The following is an 18745-nucleotide window of genomic DNA, read 5'->3' on the forward strand; positions in this document are numbered from 1 at the left end:
AAACTCAGTGTTGAGAAACACTACAACATATAAAAGTTTTAGAGACCAAATTTTTTGGTCTCTAAAAGTGAAAATTTTGTTACAAAAAACACTTAGGGACCAATTTCCATCAGTATGAGGATAGTCGCTAAAAGATCGTCCCAAAAAGTTAAAAATAAGGCTTTTGGCGACAAAATTTTGAAAGTGTCACTAATAAATAGACTTTGAGGGACAAAATAATTGGTCTCAAAATAGTTTATTTTTTTAGATAAAAAATTTGGTCCCAAAAGGATAATAATTCATCACTAATGTCCAATTTTCATTGCTAAAAATATAATAATGACATTTTTCGCAACAAAAGTATTTGGTCCCTAAAAAATAATTTTGTTCCTAAATTTTAGCATCTGAAATCTTAATTTTTTTTATTTTTTTATTTTTTTTGTAGTGAAAGGTCACATGGAAACCTCTCCAGTGTGGAAGCTTGGCTAATTGCATCATGGATGTCACATGCCCTTGTGATGGGTATGGAACACATGCTACGTGAGGCTTTCTAGTTTTTTTTTGGTGGTTGTTGAATATGAACCCATTTTTCTTTCTAAATTCTACCACTTTGGCAATCCAAAAATAATTCATTTTTTTATCTTTTTTCCATCATATCACCTCTTTACTTTTCTGTACCTCTTTTCGTAAAAAGATAAAAAGTGTACTTATTTAGATCATCTCAAACAACCCCTAAATTACACTCTGGGTGTGGGACCGCTAAGCCTAACTTCCATGTATTTATAGAGTAGCAGTGATATGCTAACACCCAACAAATAAATAAAATTGCAAAATAACTAGGGATTGACCCATTCTGTGCACCCATTGAAAAACATATTTTTGATATTACTGTTGTGAAACAGTGTTGGATGATCAATCACTATCATAGAGCTTCTGTTAAAAAAATTAAAATATGTTATCTAGATTCCTTTAGTCATGGTTTTATATAAGAAAAATGTTTGTGAGCTTTAAACTGTGAGCTATAAAGAAATTTTAGGGGGTGAGCTTCACCTATTGATGTGATGTTTTGGCCTTAGGTTTTCTTTTTTTTTTTTCACAATTGTAAAATTAGAGGGATGAATCATTGTTGTTTATATAAATGCGACGTTATATATGTAGATTCCATCAATCATGGAAATCGTTAGTTTCATATGTTCCTTTCTTCTTTCCCAATAGTATGGTACAAGTGTATTTCCGTTTTAAGAGAACAACAATAGAGAACTTGATTCACAGGATTGATGTGTAGTAAGTAAACCGAATTTGTTTGATTTTAGAATAAATTATTAATGGAATTGGTTTTTACGATTAAAAAAAATTAGAGTAATAACTGAACTATTAAACTTATGTAATTGGATTATTACTAAGCCATAAAAACTAATGATTCGGTACAGTATTTAAAATTTTTATATAATAAAAAAATAGACTATATATGCTATAATAGTATAAATCTTGCTAGTAATTTTTATTTATTACTTTTACATATAAAAATATTAAAAAATAATAAACAACTATATCATGGTTCGATTTGATTCAAAACAAGAACCGACCTATTTGAAAGGTTAAACTATTTTTAAAATCGAAATCAGAATCAAAATTAATAAAAATCGAATCAAACCGACAATTTAAAATGAATTTGATCACTTTTAGTAGTTCCACCATTTATCCCAACAAGGGTAGGCTTATAGTGGAGTGTCAAACTAACATCCCATTTAAAAGTAGACTATTTTAGTTAAGTTCTTAACTTTTTATAAATAGATGTGCAAAAAAAAAAATTAAAAAAATTTGTTATAATAATTTGTAATGACTTTTTAACTTTTTAGTTTAAAATCAAAATTCCCAAACGGAGGATAAGACGAGATGAAGTCGGCCTGGCCAACCATGAATATTAAACATGGGCCTGCTTCATTTTTTAGTTCAATGGTGGTCCTCAACCGAACCTAAAACAGAGGTAACGCAAGTCAAAGGTTTCTTCTTCTTTTTTTCAGCAAGGTGTTGGCCCATTGGACGGCCGGCCCACCCATAAGGCCAGCTCCATTTTTTTAAAATCGCCCCAAATTTTTGAAGTTAATTCCTAATCGCTTAGTCGACCCAAAAAAAAAAAAAAACACTGACAAAATTACAAATAAAAATAAATTCAAAGTTTAACTCTGGAAACCAATTAAATTATAAATTTTTAATTTGTACAAATTAAATCCTAAACCTTTTTTTTTTTTATCCACAAAGCAAAAGAAATTTGATTAGAGTGAAGAAAAAATAGAAGAAACACCATACAAGACTTTGGAGGCCAAACACTGCTTCATTGAAATAAAAGGGATATCATAGTTCAGTACAAATTTAGAAAAAAAAATATTACATACTAATGATAAATTTTATAATTATTAATTATTAAAATTCTAAACTTTTTTATGAATCTGAAAATATTTTTCCAAAAATTCACTGATTTGTAATTCTACCCCCTCCCCCCCCCCCCCCCACAAAAAAAAAGAGAGAGAGAAAAAATGGTCAAATAGTACACATTAATGTGTATTTGGAAAGGGAAAGATTGAATACACGTCTAACCTTTGGCATAGTGCACAAAGTGGTTATCACAGTGTTTGATTGGATGGACTGGATAAGGAAATTAGTATCCATTGGACTTGAATCCCGGGACTGTGAAGCCCCAATACTATTTGGTTGGATTGGATTGGATGTGTATCATGTGTTTAATTTCTTATGAGATTAGATATCTAGAAAATGACTATTTTTAGTGAATCCAATATTTGTTTTCTTATGAGATTAGATGTCTAGAAAATAACTATTTTTACTGAATCCAATATTTGGTTAGACGGACTGGATAAGAATAAATGTTCAAAACTATTTTACCCCTATAATTTATAATTTATATTTTTTATTTAATATATAATTTTAAATTTGTAATCTATAATTTATAATTTAACAACACTAAAAAAATTTAATTTATAACGCCATAATTTTAATGAGAATTTTATTGATAAATCTCATTTAGAAGTGTTTTAACCCAAGAAGTCCATGAAGGAATTTTTTAACCCATTTAGTCACATGTATGTATAGTTTTATCCCATAAAGTCCTTTTTCTTGATTTACATTATTTTCTTGGATACTTATGCCCTTACATTTAATTTTGATACCCTTATAAATATTTTTTGAACGGTTAGCAATTTTATAATGTGAACATTCATATTTTAAAATTCATATTGGTAGGAATGTAAAATTGGCCCGTGGGCGGCCCAAAACCCGCCCCCGAGCCGGGACGGGCCCGGCCTGTTGACAATGTGAATATTCACATTAACAAGAGTGTAAACTTGGCCCGCGTCCCGTGGCGGCGCGAAACCCGCTCACGGCCCATGGGCGGTCCGGGGTGGGTCCGATCTGGCCCGTTGACAATGTAAATATTCACATTGACATATTAATATTCACATTGATAAGAGTACAAAATTGGCCCGCAGCACGAGGCGGGCATGGCTCGGCCCGTTGACAATGTAAATATTCACATTGACATGTTAACATTCACATTGATAGGAGTGTAAATTTAGCCCGCGCCCCGTGGCTGCCCGAAACCCGCCCACAGCCGTGCGCGGCGGGGGCGGGCCCGGCCCGACCCGACCTGTTGACAATGTGAATATTTACATTGACATGTTAATATTCATATTGATAAGAGTATAAAATTGGCCAGCGGCCCAGGGCGGGCCCGACCTGGCCCGTTGAAAATGTGAATATTCACATTGACATGTTAGCATTCACATTGATAAGAGTGTAAAATTGGCCCGCAGCCCGTGGTCGGCCCGAAGCCCGACCGCAGCCCGAGGCAGGCTTGGCCCGACCCGTGACAATGTAAATATTCACATTGACATGTTAACTTTAACATTGATAGGAGTGTAAAATTTGCCCGCTGCTCGAAACTCGCTCGCAGCCCGGGGTAGGCCCGGTTCGGGCCCTTGACAATGTGAATATTCATATTGACATGTTAACATGCACATTGATAAAATGTAGAATTGGCCCACGGCCCGGGGCAGGCTCGTTTGGGTCCGGGCCCGAGCATGTCCGAGACAATGTGAATATTCACATTGACGTGTTAACATTCACATTAATAGAAGTGTAAACTTGGCCCACATCTCGTGGCGGCTCAAAACTCGCCCGCGACCCATGGACAGCTCGGGGCGGGCTCGGTCCGACCCGTTGACAATGTGAATATTCACATTGACATGTTAACATTCACATTGATAAGAGTATAAAATTGGACCGCGGCCCATGGACGGCCAAAAGCCCGCCCGCGACTCAATGCAGGCCCGGCCTGGCCCGTTGACAATGTGAATATTCACATTAACATGTTAACATTCACATTGATAGGAGTGTAAAATTAGCCCGCGCCCCGTGGCTGCTCGATGCCCGCCCACGACCCGTGGGTGCCCCGGGGCGAGCCCGGCCCGGCCTGTTGACAATGTGAATATTCACATTGACATGTTAACATTCACATTGATAAGAGTATAAAATTGGCCAGCGGCCTAAGGCGGGCCCAACCCGGCCCGTTGACAATATAAATATTCACATTGACATGTTAACATTCACATTGATAAGAGTGTAAAATTGGCTCGCAGCCCGACTGCAGCCCGAGGCGGGCTTGGCCTGACCCGTGACAATGTGAATATTCACATTGACATGTTAACATTAACATTGATAGGAGTGTAAAATTTGTCCGCTGCCCGAAGCTCGCCTACGGCTTGGGGTAGGCCCGGCCTGGCTCGTTGACAATGTGAATATTCACATTGACAAGTTAACATGCACATTGATAGAAATGTAGATTTGGCCCGCGTCCCGTGGGCTGCCCGAAGCTCGCCCACAGCCCGAGACAGGTTCATTTGGGTCCGGCCGCGAGCATGTCCGAGACCCTAGGCTAGGGCCTAGGCCATCACTTTGAGGCCCGGCCCGGCCCATCGGCCCGCTTAAGGCCCATTCAAGGCTCGGTCCGAGGCCCAGCCCACCCGAGGCACAATGTCTTTTTTTGTGGAAAATAATAAAATTTTGGTAGAAAAAATTAAAAAGAACTAAAAAAAAATAGCCAGGCCCATCTAAGCCCGACCTAAGCTCGAGGCTACGCCCAAGCCCACCGGGCTGACCCGAGAATGGGCCTTAAGCGAGCCGAGCTTCAAAGTGATGGCCCAGGTCCTAGCCTAAGGTCTCGGGCTCGGGCCGAAATGAGCCTGTCTCGAGCCGCGGGCCAATTTTACAGTCCTATCAATGTGAATATTAACATGTTAATGTGAATATTCACATTGTCAACAGGTCAGACCTGCTCCGGACTGCGGGCCAATTTTACACTCTTATCAATATTAATGTTAATATGTCAATGTGAATATTCACATTGTCACAAGCCGGACCGAGCCCTTCCCGAGCCGCGACCGGGTTTCGAGTCGTCTACGGGCCGCGGGCCAATTTTACACTCTTATCAATGTTAATGTTAACATGTCAATATGAATATTCACATTGTCAACGGGCCGGGCCGGGCCCACCCCGGGCAGCGGGCGGGCTTCGGGCCGCCCACGGGCCGCGGACCAATTTTACACTCTTATCAATGTGAATGTTAACATGTGAATAAGAATATTCACATTGTCAACGGGTCAGGCCGGGCTCATCCCAGGCCGCCCATGGGACGCGAGTCAATTTTACACTCTTATCAATGTGAATGTTAACATGCCAATGTGAATATTCACATTATCAACGGGTCGGGCCGGACCGGCCCAAGGCAGCCCACCAGTCGTGGGCGGGTTTCAGGCCGCCCACAGGCCGCAAGCTAATTTTACACTCCTATCAATGTGAATGTTAACATGCCAATGTGAATATTCACATTGTCAACAGACCGGGCCCGCCCCCGGCCTGGGGCCGGGCTTCGAGCTGCCCACGGGTCACGGGCCAATTTTACACTCTTATCAATGTTAATGTTAACATGTCAATGTGAATATTCACATTGTCACAAGCCGGGCCGAGCCCGCCTCGAGCCGCGGCCAGGCTTTAAGTCGTCTACGGGCCGCGGGCCAATTTTACACTCCTATCAATGTGAATGTTAATATGTCAGTGTGAATATCCACATTGTCAACGGGCCGAGCCGGGCCCGCCCCGGGCAGCGGGTGGTCTTCGGGCCGCCCACGGGCCGTGTGCAAATTTTACACTCCTATCAATGTGAATGTTAACATGTCAATGTGAATATTCACATTGTCAACGGGTCGGGCCGGGCTCGCCCCGGGCCACCCACGGGCTTTTGACCGACCATGGGACGCGAGTCAATTTTACACTCTTATCAATGTGAATGTTAACATGTCAATGTGAATATTCACATTATCAACGGGTCGAGCCTAATTTTTTGGCCCGTGGGCCGGCCCGGCCCGACTCGAATTTTTCCGGGCACCCACGAGGATCGACATGGGCCGGGCCCCTACACATTGACGATATGAACATTCACATTGACGGTGTGAACATTCACATTAGGGGTATTTTGGTAATTATGTCACTCATAGGACTTATTGAAACATAAGAAAATAATGTGAACTAAATGGAACATAAGTAGATGAAAATGGTATTTTTGGTCTTCTTATCTTAAATAGGACCTAATGGAATAGTAAAAAAGAATATGGGTTGGGTGGAATAAAACTCTTAGAAAGTGGATTTATCAAAAAAGCTTCCTTTAATTTATTATTTTTAATTAAATTTAATTTATAATTCATAATATATAATTTTAAATTAACAACACTAAAAAAATAATTTCATTTAATATATAAATTTAATTTTTTAACAACACCAAAAAAATTTAATTTATAAGGCCATAATTTTGAATTTATTACTTTTAATTAAATTTAATTTATAATTTATAATTCATATTTTTTATTTAATATAGAATTTTAAATTAACAACAGTAAAAAAATAATTTATAAATGTTCAAAAGATTATTTTATCTTTGTCCAATTGTTTACTAAGTAATAGCATGAGGGTAAAATAGACATTTCACATATTAGTTTCATGAGATACCAATCCCATGAAAATAACCCCCCGGATTGTTTAGTCCCTTATATGAGAGATATGGAATCCGGCCAAACTCTATGTTCGATGGACTAAAATTGCACGAAACAATAGACATCTAAACCCCTACGGGATTGTTTAGTCCCTCACATAAGGAATATGGAGTCCGACCGAACTTCATGTCCGGCGAACTAAAATTGCACCAAACGATACCCCCCGCGCAAAAAAAAAATCCCTTGAATCAAACACACCAAAGTATTAGGCTAAGATTTTTTCATTTAACCATTTCTAATTCTCAATTGCACAACCGCCCAAATCCCTTGAATCAAACACACCAAAGTATTAGGCCAAGATTTTATCATTTAACCATTTCTAATTGTCAATTGAATATATGTAGCCAAGTCACCAAGCCATGTCAAATTTCATAGTAAGTACAACAATGAGGATTTTGTAGCCTAGCTATGCCCAAGAATTTGTCAGGACTTCATGCTGAAGCTTTCAAATGCAACCCTTCGGCCATCAAAACTGAAAAATAGTGCCCAACTTGCAAACTGTTCTTACTATACTTTTTTTATGGTTTCTCGTTGTGAAGTGTCCGAAGAGCGACTCTGGTGTAATATTTAGGTGTACTAGCGAAAATAGCACATTACAACATAAAAAAATTCATGTGCTAAATTTAAATAATGTAAAAATGGGGTCCTTCAATGGGAGCCTCTAACAAAATGAGCACTTAAACTCCAATTTTGATGGGAGCACCATTAAATTTAGAGAAATGCTACTATGCACATCCCTTGAAAGGAGTGTATCATATAAACATCAAATTACGTCATTTTTTTCTTTAGTTATGACTAATTTTCTTTTTCTATTATCATATTATTTTAATTATGACTCATGAGATGTTTAGTTAAGTAACGTGCAGTGTTTTGTTATGACTTTTTTTTTTTTTTAGTTATGATTTAGAAAGGATGAAATTATATCATTTTCTTTTTTAGTTATAGAGTGCGTATGGTCCAGTCATAGTCTTTCCCATAAATTTAATGCAAACCTATGACTTGATTGTTTCTATTTCCCTGAAATTAGTTAATATCCCAGGATTAGAATAAGTAACCTGATTTAGAACCTAAATGTTAAGTCAACAATAACTCTAATGGCTTAAGCGATTAGAAAATGAATCCAAAAATGTATAAAACTATCCAACACTCTCCCTAGCGTGCAACCCAATCTTCATGTGGAAATGCGAAAACACAAACCTGTCAAGCTATCCAAACATAAAGTCAACCATGACATACAGAAAACTCACAAAAGGCCCATCTTTACGTTTCTTTTTTTCTGTATATATATTTTTTCAAGATCAGCACTTCTAATAGGCTCCTTAACATGTTTTTCTTGGAGCGTGACTCATTGATTTCACAAGTTCGTCATACATATTGTACTCTTTTTGTTTTTTTGAACGCATACATATTGTACTCTGAAAGACAAAAAAGAAAGGACATGTACATGGATAATGAGCTTATCTGAGCTGGTTCCACTGATGTTAGCAAGAGGCCTTGCATAATTCAGTGCACTCCTACGTACCTGGAAAAGAAAAACAAAATAAATAAACAAAAAGGTAGGCATCAGAGTTGCCCATTAAAGTCACACTATACATAGCACAAGAGATCGGAAATTAAATTTTGGTATCTTAATGAGAAATATAACATACAAGTCCTTGCCCTGCATATTCTAGTCCTTCGAGTCTGGCAACTAAATGGAGTCGTGTTTGTCAGGAAATAATAGGTACGACAAAACATTTCGATACATGTTAACATGCCAAAAACAGATAAGCACATTTGAAGGTGTGTAAGACAATACAAATTAAGAATATGCATATAACCACTACTATGCGAAAAAAGACTTCAATGCTTGGAAAGAAAAGATGGAAAGAAGCAAAAGAAAAAGAAGACATGACAACTACAAAAGAATATGACCCCTCCAAAACACACCTAAATTTATCAGATCTTCAGTCAGACATCCATCACACACATCAACCACTTCAATCTTTGTTTTTCTTTTCTTATTTGATCAGAAACAATATTTTCTTTTCTTTTTTTAAGCAAGTAATAGCTTCCCTTCAAAACAGTCACAAGCCCTAATGAACACAAGATCCTATTACCCATGGGAATAGAAGAAATGACAATTACCTTCTAAAATTGCTGCAGTCAGACATTTAGTTTAAAGAAGAACCACTATTTCTGACATGGAGAAAACACCAATAACAGATGCCTCAACAAAAAAATCTAATCTTGAACATGTTTGCCATTAGCAAATAGAAAAAACAAACAAATAAACAAAATAATAAATCCACACCTTTGGATAATGAAGTCCTAAACAATGGAACACGCATGCAACCAATTGTTAGTAAAATCACCATCTAAACAAAATAACCCTCGTTCAATTTTCAGGAGCACCTAAAAATAGAGAAGGTTTACAAGATCCCTCTATAAATTTCTCTTCAATATGTAAGAGGCTTTCAATTTCATAAACATGCCGAGGCGGATGATTGTCATTAACCTTGCCCCAAGACCCTGCTTTAACTAGAGCCTTGTGAAATTGGGTTGCCTTGTTTTTTTATTTGACTAGGAATAAATTGCATGTTTTCCATCTCTCTTCTGTTTTTATTTTGTTTATGTATTTATTTTTTCCTTTACTTCTTATAGAAAGAACATCATTTGAACTTATATTAATTGATTATTATGCATACCAGATTCTATTTGATCATATGAAATTGAGAAATGGAGGGAATTGTTGTTATTAAATGAGACTATTCCCCAAAAATATGGGAGCATACACATAATGGGATCAAAGAGGTCTCAAAGCTTCCTGTTTTCCAAAATACAGGCTCACAATTATAGTTAGGAACTTGCTTTTCTTCATGTTAGAGGGTACATAACTTACAAAAAAGTGCAGGCCTCAAATGTCATGACATAAGTGGAAATGTGAGTTTCGAAAATAATTTTAGTTTCTTATACCGAAAATGTACTAGAATCGAAAGAGAAACATAATTCATAACTGAATGGACAACTTACAAAAGAGCTATGTACTTGAGATCAATGGAACATGTGATAACTCATCAGCATCAACTTCTACTAATCCATAGTTGCTTCATGCCTGCATATGCTGCTTCAGCAATGCAGGGATTAGAAATTTAGACCCAACACACACACACACACAAGTTGACAACAGACAAAAACTGGAAAATTTTCAAAATATGAATCTCTGGAGTCTGCCTTCTGTGGACTAGCCAGAGTTTCATACCTAACCAGGAACCATGCCACACCATTAGCAGAATGCGTGTCTAAAGGAAGTGAATCAATCTCAACAGAATCAACAAAGACAAAGGACAAAGGAGTCCAATGTTGGACTACATGCGGAATAAGGCACACGCATGTATATATACAAGAAGAGAAAAAAATAATAATAATAAAAATAAACTAACTTGGATGTTAGCTACTAAATTAGCTTCATGGCAACCACCTTTCTTCTCTATTAAAACATAAACAACAATGCAATGAATTAGCAAACTAGGCCCTTTAAGCATTTATGCCTTGAAAACAATGCGTATTCTTCTAGCATTTTAGTTTGTGATTTAATCATAGTAATCACATATGCTATAGGACAGGAATATAAATGAAGTATATGGAATGCCTAGATGCTGTTAAACAGCATAAAAAGAGGTATGCAATGGTTATTCACCCCAAATGTATATCTCACTCAGACTAACCCAAGTGAAGCCAAGTGATTGGGCAGATATAACCCCGGGACACTGCAATTTAGCTACTAAGAAGATATCAAGCAAAGAAAAGCTTTAAAAGATCAAAATTAATGCAATGAAAGCAACCACATTAAAGGAACAACCATTACATTAGCTATCCACTCTCAAGAACATTAGAAACTCTCCTTGTACATCTTTACGTGCTAAAATTACAAGAATTCTACAAGTTACTGTACCCTTTCAAAAAAATCCACGTATATTCTTTTTACCGAAGCAGACAAACTTGAGTAATTAATCACACTTTCTGATAGTTGCATGGACACCAGTGAGGGATGATGACCTTACTGTTGCAACATGCTCCAACACATTGTAATATGAAAAAAACAATCATGCAATGCATGGAACAAAGCTATAAGAGAAAATTTTCTTCAACGAAATTGAGTGATTATGCAAGTAGGCAAGAAGATCAATTGCATTAAAATTAATGATTATCATATTGGAGATTACTATAGTAATAACTAAAAAAACTAGAGCAAGAAAAAATATGTTGAATAATGCACATCTCATGTTGTGTGTCTATTGCTAGTACACAAGTTCTAATTGAATATCCGAAGCAAATTTAAAGCTTTAACAGAGGACTCACACTGGAACATGCCTTCATTAACAATTCAACTAGTACACAAGTTCTAATTGAATATCCGAAGCAAATTTAAAGCTTTAACAGAGGACTCACACTGGAACATGCCTTCATTAACAATTCAACTAATGTGAAATGCCTCATAATAATAGGATCTAAGATACACCTTTAAGTGGCCAAACTAAAACCTTGAAATTGATGAGGATCTAAAAGAGAGCAAAGGCTATTCCACTGATTATCTCAATGAAATACCAGACTTAATGTAAACTTTTCACTGAAGAATAACTTCCGTGCCACCTCGTGACAAATACTGTTCAATTATTGTGGTATACACAATATTCATTAAGGTCAATTTCTGTTTTATCCAAAAGATCTCAACTACAAAATTTTATACATCCACAACCAGTCAAATCTATAACTATATATTGTAATGTTTGCGTTACTTTTCAACCTCAAGGCAACCAGTGAAAGAAAAAATTCAGCTGCCATATGCTATACCATCCAATCCTAGAACAAGAAGGAAAGAAAGATGAAAATCCATTTCCAATCTTAAGATGCCCTTACCCTTGGATTTCCCACATCAGAAGAAACCATCTTGCAGACCCACAAAGATATCATCATCCTCTCCATCAAAAAACTGCAATCCATCCATACCAGTACCAGATTGACCCCTACTACTTCCTAGCGTCTCCATTCCTTCAGCAATCCCAGAACCAAAATCCTCGTAATCTTTACTGGCATCATCTGTATCCCAGTCCGATGCTTCCACGTGCTCAGGAATGGTCTCATCTTTCTTAATTCTGGTTCCTTTGCCCATAATCTTTTTGGTATTCCTGGCCACTGATTTCTTCCTCTTCATCACTGGCTTCGCAACACTAGGACTAGGGCTAGGGCTAGGGCTAGGGCCAGGGCTAGGTACCTCTCTATGATGAAAAGTTTTTCTTGTACACCCATCAAAGCTCTCAACCCCCTTCTTCACTTGCTCCGTTTGCAAATTCTTACCACTAGCATTCTCCTCAGTTTTACCCAAGAGTTCATCATCACTTGAATTATCGCTGTTATTGCCTATATTAGATTCATTGCCACCCTGAGGAGGCACAGAATTCTTGTTGACCACCACCACCTCCTCCTCCTCCTCATGAGGAGTTGCCGTGAACATTGGCGCGAACGGCATCCATGATGAAAACCCTTTCCCTTTGTCTCCTCCTCCATTCTGAAACCCAATTGGATTAAACCCCAAACACCAGTACTCACCATTCCTCACAACAGCGGGCGGGGGTGGAGACCGAATAGCCACGGCATGAAAAGCTCTCATACAGGTGTGGTTCTGGCACCTCAAACAACAATCCTCATAAACCCTAACATACTCATAGACATAGTAACAGTAAGGGCAGACGGTCCAGAATGTATCTGAGTCTGAGCCACATTGTCCTCCCTCCATAGAAGTACTATTACTACTACTCTCCGTCTTCGTCTTCGTCTTCTGCTTCTTCATCTTGTCAAGTGGTTGTTTGGTTTTGGTCTGAGATTCGAAGAACATTCGAAGCTCATTGTCGAACTGATTCTTCTTTAAAGGGTTGGACAAGAGTGTCCAAGCATGGCGGACGAGGTCGAAAGCTTCGAGAGCGAAGGGGGAGTTGTTCTTGTTAGGGTTTAAGAGTAGAATGAGCTTCTTATACTGGTTTCTGAGGAGTTGTAAGTCTTCCGAGTAACGTTTCACTCCCAAAATTGAGTACCAGTCGGGTCGGTTGTTGTTGTTGTTGTTAAAGCGGGTGGTGGCAGCAGCCAGGACGTCCACCACGGCCAGAATCTGGGCGGCGGCGTTAGGGTTTGACTCTTGGGCTTGGACTGCATATTTCCGGCAACCGTCCAAGTTGCGGTTCCGGAGGAAGTATTCGGCTGTGTTGATTAAGAGCTCTGCCCCGGATCCCTCCCCGGGTCCGGGTCCACCACCATGGCCATTCCTATTCCTATTCATTTTTGTTTTTCTTTTTGGAGGAGGGGGGATGCAGAGAGAGAGAGAGAGAGAGAGAGAGAGAGACTCTTCTGGATTGAAGGTGGAAAGGGAGGAGAAAAAAGGAAGAGGTGGGAGGGGTTATTTATATTTACATGTTTGATTGCGGAGTGTAGTGCCCATCATGGACTAGGACTTTTTTAGGGCAAATTACAATCACTCCTTGAGGTTGGTAAAAATATAAATTTCTTTCTAAAATTTAAGAAATTATATCTCGTCTTTTTATATTTATATTTCTATAACAAATTATCTTATGAGATTTTTATTTTTATATAGATTTTTCCTTAATTTGTTATGTAAATTTGACCTTCAAGGGGCAATTTGTAATTTCTTAAATCTCAGAGGAGAATCTGTATTTTCACCAAATCTCGAGGAGAGTGTTTGTAATTTGCCCGACTTTTTTATGGTGTGGATGAAAATGACAAAACTGTGAGATCGAGGGGACATGTTAAATTAGATCTAGACCGTCTGTTAAGGGTATAGATGCTAGTTGTATGGTGACGTGGAGGGTGAGCAGAGTCATACTGATACTGTTATGGGATCAACGAGGATTTGGGTTGGCAGGCAACCTGATCATTTTAGTGAGATTTTTTTTGAATTTTGAATAAATTACACTGACCACTCATGAGGTTTACTTTAATTATAGAGACATCTCCTGTAGTTTCAAAAATTACACATACCTCCCTTACTTTTGAAACTAATATACATATACCTCATTTTGTTACCCACTCTTCCAAATTCAAACAGATTTGGCTGATATCAAATTATTGTTCAAATTCTAATACTGCCCTTACCTATATGTACTCTCTTTGTGTGTTCTGCCTCTTTCCCCCTATCGTCCTCTATTGCCCCAACGCCTCCCCTTCCAAAACCTCCGCACAGTGCCGCCACCACCATACCGAACTTCTCTCTCTCTCTCTCAGCTCATCCATCTGCGCCACTACCACCAAAAGTCCTAGATCTGAGGAGTTTGGTGTCGCGGTGGTCGCAAACTGATCGCGAGGGTTACAGTGATAGCGAATTACGATGATGATCATGGTGATTACAACGATTGCAGAAAGAGTGAGAGAGAAACAAAGAGATCGCAGTGGTGGTTGAGTGTGATGGTGGCGATGCAATAAGGAAAAGATGTGAGGCTTAAGGAGGCGAGAGAGCGATAGAGTTATCGATTAGATTACGAACAGATCTCTTGTCAACTAGAACTTCAATCTCAATTTGTTATAGTCTTGAAACTTTGCATCTAATTTGACTTGGGTTGGATATGTTCTTGCCAAGCACAGAACAATTGTGATTGAGTAAGCACAGAACGAGAGAGAGAGAGAGATAAAGATAGAGATAGAGAGAGAACCATGGATTCAATCATCGGCGGAGGCGACGAAATAACAGTAGGATGCATTCTCTCAATCAAAACCACACTCGAATACGAGCTCGAATTATCTATGTATGTACTACCAATTTGCGAAAAGAGTGTGTGTTTGATCAGGTTATTTGTGTTTGATTGAGAGTGTGTGTGTCAAATTATCTGTGTTTGATCAATTGTCGAAATAACAGTGTGTGTCTTGAACTCTTGTTTCCTTGTTTAAACTCTTGAATCACTTTACATATGTATGTGTGTTGATCGGGTTATTGTTGGTTTGGGGTTTGGGTTTTGGGTTTTTGATTAGAGAGGCTTGGGAAGAGAATGTGAGGAAGACAATGGCAGAAATGGATAGTAGAGAGAGGAAGATGCTGATGAAATAGAGTGGGTTAGGTCTTTGGGAAAGACAATGGATTGAAGGGAATTATGGTCAATTTCACTGCCAAGTTAACGTCATTAATGCTCTTTTGATGGGAATATGGTCTTTGTATATTAGTTTCAAAAGTAAGAGAGGTCAATGTAAGTTTTGAAATTGCAGGAGAGGTCCCTGTAACTAAGGCAAACCTCAAGAGAGGTCAGTGTAATTTACCCTTGAATTTTTAGGTGAATGAATATTTTACTATCGCCTAATTTGGAAATGTTTCACTTTTAATTTATTTTAAATCATATCATCCCTTTAATTTCTTATATATTTTAAAATAATTAAAAAAACAATTTTTAACTAACTTCTTAAAATAATCCTATGAAAAGATGCATTGAGGAATACACGTGTCCAACGGGGACAAATCAACACAATTTTTTGGAATTTTTTCGGAAAATTACAATGACATCCCCTAAAATTTGTTCTTAATACATATGCATCCCTCACTTTTAAAAATTACATTTTCCTCCTTGTGATTTGCAATCACATTACAACTTACTCCTTCTGCTGTTACTTAACGTTAGCTAATAACCTTTGCTGGACCTCAACAATTACTATTTTTAAATACCAAATTTACCACTCGTTGAGTTGAGAAATTGTTTTATAAACTCACCACGTGACTATCATCTCCAAGCAAAAGTATCACACCTTTTCCTTCCCCCTTTACCTACTGCTACTTTGGCCACTTCTTTTCACCATTGCTAGCGATAAGATGTACACATCTACACATCTTCGACCCACTATTGACATGGTTGTACAAAGACACTAGGTAAACACCCCTAATTTGGAGGCTTGTGTTAGATCTATATTGGGGTTTGATTTACATTGTGGAAAAATAATGAAGGTGGTCAGCGATGGAGTAGGGGTTGAGAAAGGATGAAGATGGATGGGTTGTTGGTAGGGGTGGTCGGCGATGGAATAGGGGTGGGGGATAGTCGCTCACGGAGGAAGGTGGAAGGTCGCTGGAATGGCGAGAAAGTGTTAGGGTCACTGACAAGAAAAGATTGAGAGATTGTGAAGGTACACTGGTGGGCACCACCACACCGTCAATCGTGAAACCCATATTAACCACTCTTGAAAAAGTAAATTTGATTTGTGTATATATATATATATATATTTAATGGCTGTGTTGATTCAATTGTAACCCATGTAGCTTTTTTTTGATGTCATGAACACTAATTTAAATTTATTGTTTAAAGTGAAGCAAATTAAATTGGTAAGGATGATCAGAATGGAGCAAAGGCAGTAATTGAGTGAATGTTTGATGATGATTTGCTTATCTTCTCTCTCTTGGTTTGTTTCTCAGTAGGTGTAAAGAAACTAATTACTGCTAGTGTTGCCTTGGGTAGTGGTGAAGGTAAGATGTTTGATAATTTGTCTATGAGTATTGACGGGTGAGAGACGATGAGTGTGAATCATTATGGTAAAGGTTGGTGGCATGTATGTGATGGTTTAGGCAGGAGATGATGTTTGTATTAGTGAGAGAAGCTTAGAAAGGAAAGAGAATAATATGGTATTTTTATAATTTCATTGAATGGCATTAAGGCCATTATAAGCTAAAGATTTGTGTTTTTTTTCTTTTGATCAGTAGGGTAAGACTGGTTGGTTTGAGAAAATGGATTATGCCCTTTTCTGTGAGAAACTTGTGTAGGCTAGTTACAAAAGATTTTATATATTTGGAGGAATTTCATTTACTTTGGAGAAATGAATTCTGGTGAGAATGTTTTTACTCATTGAGTGGCTTTTTTTTGGGGGGGATAAATAAAGGTGATATGTATAGGACAAAAGGAATGTAAATTGTTTACAAAATAAAATATATCACAAGCTATACATCAAAAACCTATTCGAAGCCAAAATTTGGTCTAAAGATGGAGAAACCAACTCTTACAGCCAACTATACAAAAGAGACAAAAATATGTTTTAGTTTAGAAGTTCGGTCTTCTCTACCTTCAAAAGTTGTTTTCTTTCTCCACAAAAAACCAGAACTCTAATTATTGAGTGGCTAATTCACTAGAATTCGGTCACTCAAATAAAGTAAATTTGAGACAGGAATTTCTCTGTTGGGGACAGATTCCATGGCATTTGTGATACAACAAACAACAGTATGTTTGCTAAATTCTTTTTTATTTTTTGAAATATGTTGTGGACCATGTCTATATAATCTTTAGCTTGGTAAGGACAGAAGGAAAACTGATGATATTCATGTAGAATTTTTATGCTAAATAAAATCTGACACAACTTTTTTTTCAATATTGCATAACATGCTGGATGCTGGTTGCCTGTCACATCTTAGGCTGGTTTCTGTGCAGAACCTAGTTTGTGTTTGCCTATATTCTTGTAGTTGATGAAAATACGAGTGCATCATCTCATAGATGTTCATTTTTTCCCCTTTAGTTTGTGAGTGGATACTTTCTTATTATTTTTGAAAATCTGCCTTAATTTTTGTTCCAAGATTATGAAGCTTGTTAGCTATGAGGCACAGACACCTCCTCGAGGCCTGTGTATGAGTGTTGGACACGGACACGCTATGGACATGTGTTTGACACTCTCCTTACGTGTCCCCTCGTTTTTTTTTTTTGGAATTTTCCAGTCGGACACGCGGTGGACACGTGATGACATGTTTCAGACACGTGAGGTGGATCGAAGAAGCAAACCTATTGGAGAGGAGAGAGACCGAAAGAGAGACAAATCGAAGGAAAAAAGAGATCAAGAGAGAGATCAAGAGAAGAGATTGATAGAAAGAGAGAGATAGATCGAGAGAAAAAGAGACAAATTGAGGGAAGAGATCGAGAGAAAGAGAGAGATAGATCAAGGGAAAGAGAGAGACAGATCGAGGGAAAGAGATAGACAGAAATTCTAACCTATTTTGCGCTTAGTCTTCTCTGTTCTTCTTCTCTTCTTCTTCTGTCTTCTTCTTCTTCTCTTCGTTTTCTCCTCCTCCTCCTCCTCCCTCCTTCGATTTTGTCTCTCTCCTCTCTCCTCTCTTTCGTTTTTCTTTTCTTTTTTTTTACTGATGTCTCTTTCCCTCCCTTTATTTTCTTTTATTATTTTATTTTACTTTATTTTTTTATATCCATGTTTTTGTTGAACCAAAAATTTATAAAACAAATTATTTTTATTTAAAAAAAATCAATTTTATTAAAAAATTTAGGTAATGTGTTTATTAATTTTATTATTATTGTAATTTTATAGGAACCAATGTTTTTTTTTAAAAAAAATTTAGATACATAATAAATAAATAAAATTATATATATTAAATGTGTCCCCAGCGTGTCGTATCCTCCATGTTTTGAAATTTTCCATGCCCGTGTTGTGTCTGTGTCTATGTCGTGTCTTGTGTCCGTGCATCATAGTTTGTTGGGAAAAGGTGATATAGGGTTTTGATCCCCCATAGTGGAATGCCTAGTAAATTGTTTTGCACCCAAAGGAAACAATAAAACATTGTCTAATTGTTTATCTTAATTTTGATGACGAGGTGATTCTGGTGACTAAAGTTACAGAGTTTGGGAGTTAGCACTCAT

The 18745-nt window shown here is 37.6% G+C and overlaps 1 protein-coding gene across 3 annotated transcripts; it reads right to left on the reverse strand.

Annotated features, from left to right (window-relative positions):
- Positions 1-8340: 8340 nt before the first annotated feature.
- LOC114297155 (uncharacterized) lies at positions 8341-13551 on the reverse strand. 3 transcript variants are annotated; one of them, XR_003641421.2, is made up of 3 exons: positions 11997-13551; positions 10110-10200; positions 8341-8619 (listed from the first exon to the last, which is right to left on the reverse strand). XR_003641421.2 is itself a non-coding variant. In XM_028241523.2 (2 exons), exon 1 carries the CDS (start codon positions 13408-13410, stop codon positions 12013-12015), a length of 1398 nt encoding a protein of 465 aa, XP_028097324.2. In that variant the 5' UTR covers positions 13411-13551; the 3' UTR covers positions 8341-8619; positions 11997-12012. The 3 variants fall into 3 exon arrangements, 1 of the variants encoding a protein (XP_028097324.2); XR_003641422.2 differs by having other exon boundaries at positions 10110-10191; positions 11997-13545; XM_028241523.2 differs by lacking the exon at positions 10110-10200.
- Positions 13552-18745: the final 5194 nt, after the last annotated feature.

This window comes from Camellia sinensis, chromosome 4 (assembly GCF_055761805.1).
Source record: "Camellia sinensis isolate YWXY chromosome 4, ASM5576180v1, whole genome shotgun sequence".
NCBI lineage: Eukaryota > Viridiplantae > Streptophyta > Magnoliopsida > Ericales > Theaceae > Camellia > Camellia sinensis.

What these genes read in the sequence shown, in the direction of transcription:
- LOC114297155 (XM_028241523.2), bottom strand. Translation starts at nt 13,410, where the DNA reads ATGAATAGGAATAGGAATGGCCATGGTGGTGGACCCGGACCCGGGGAG.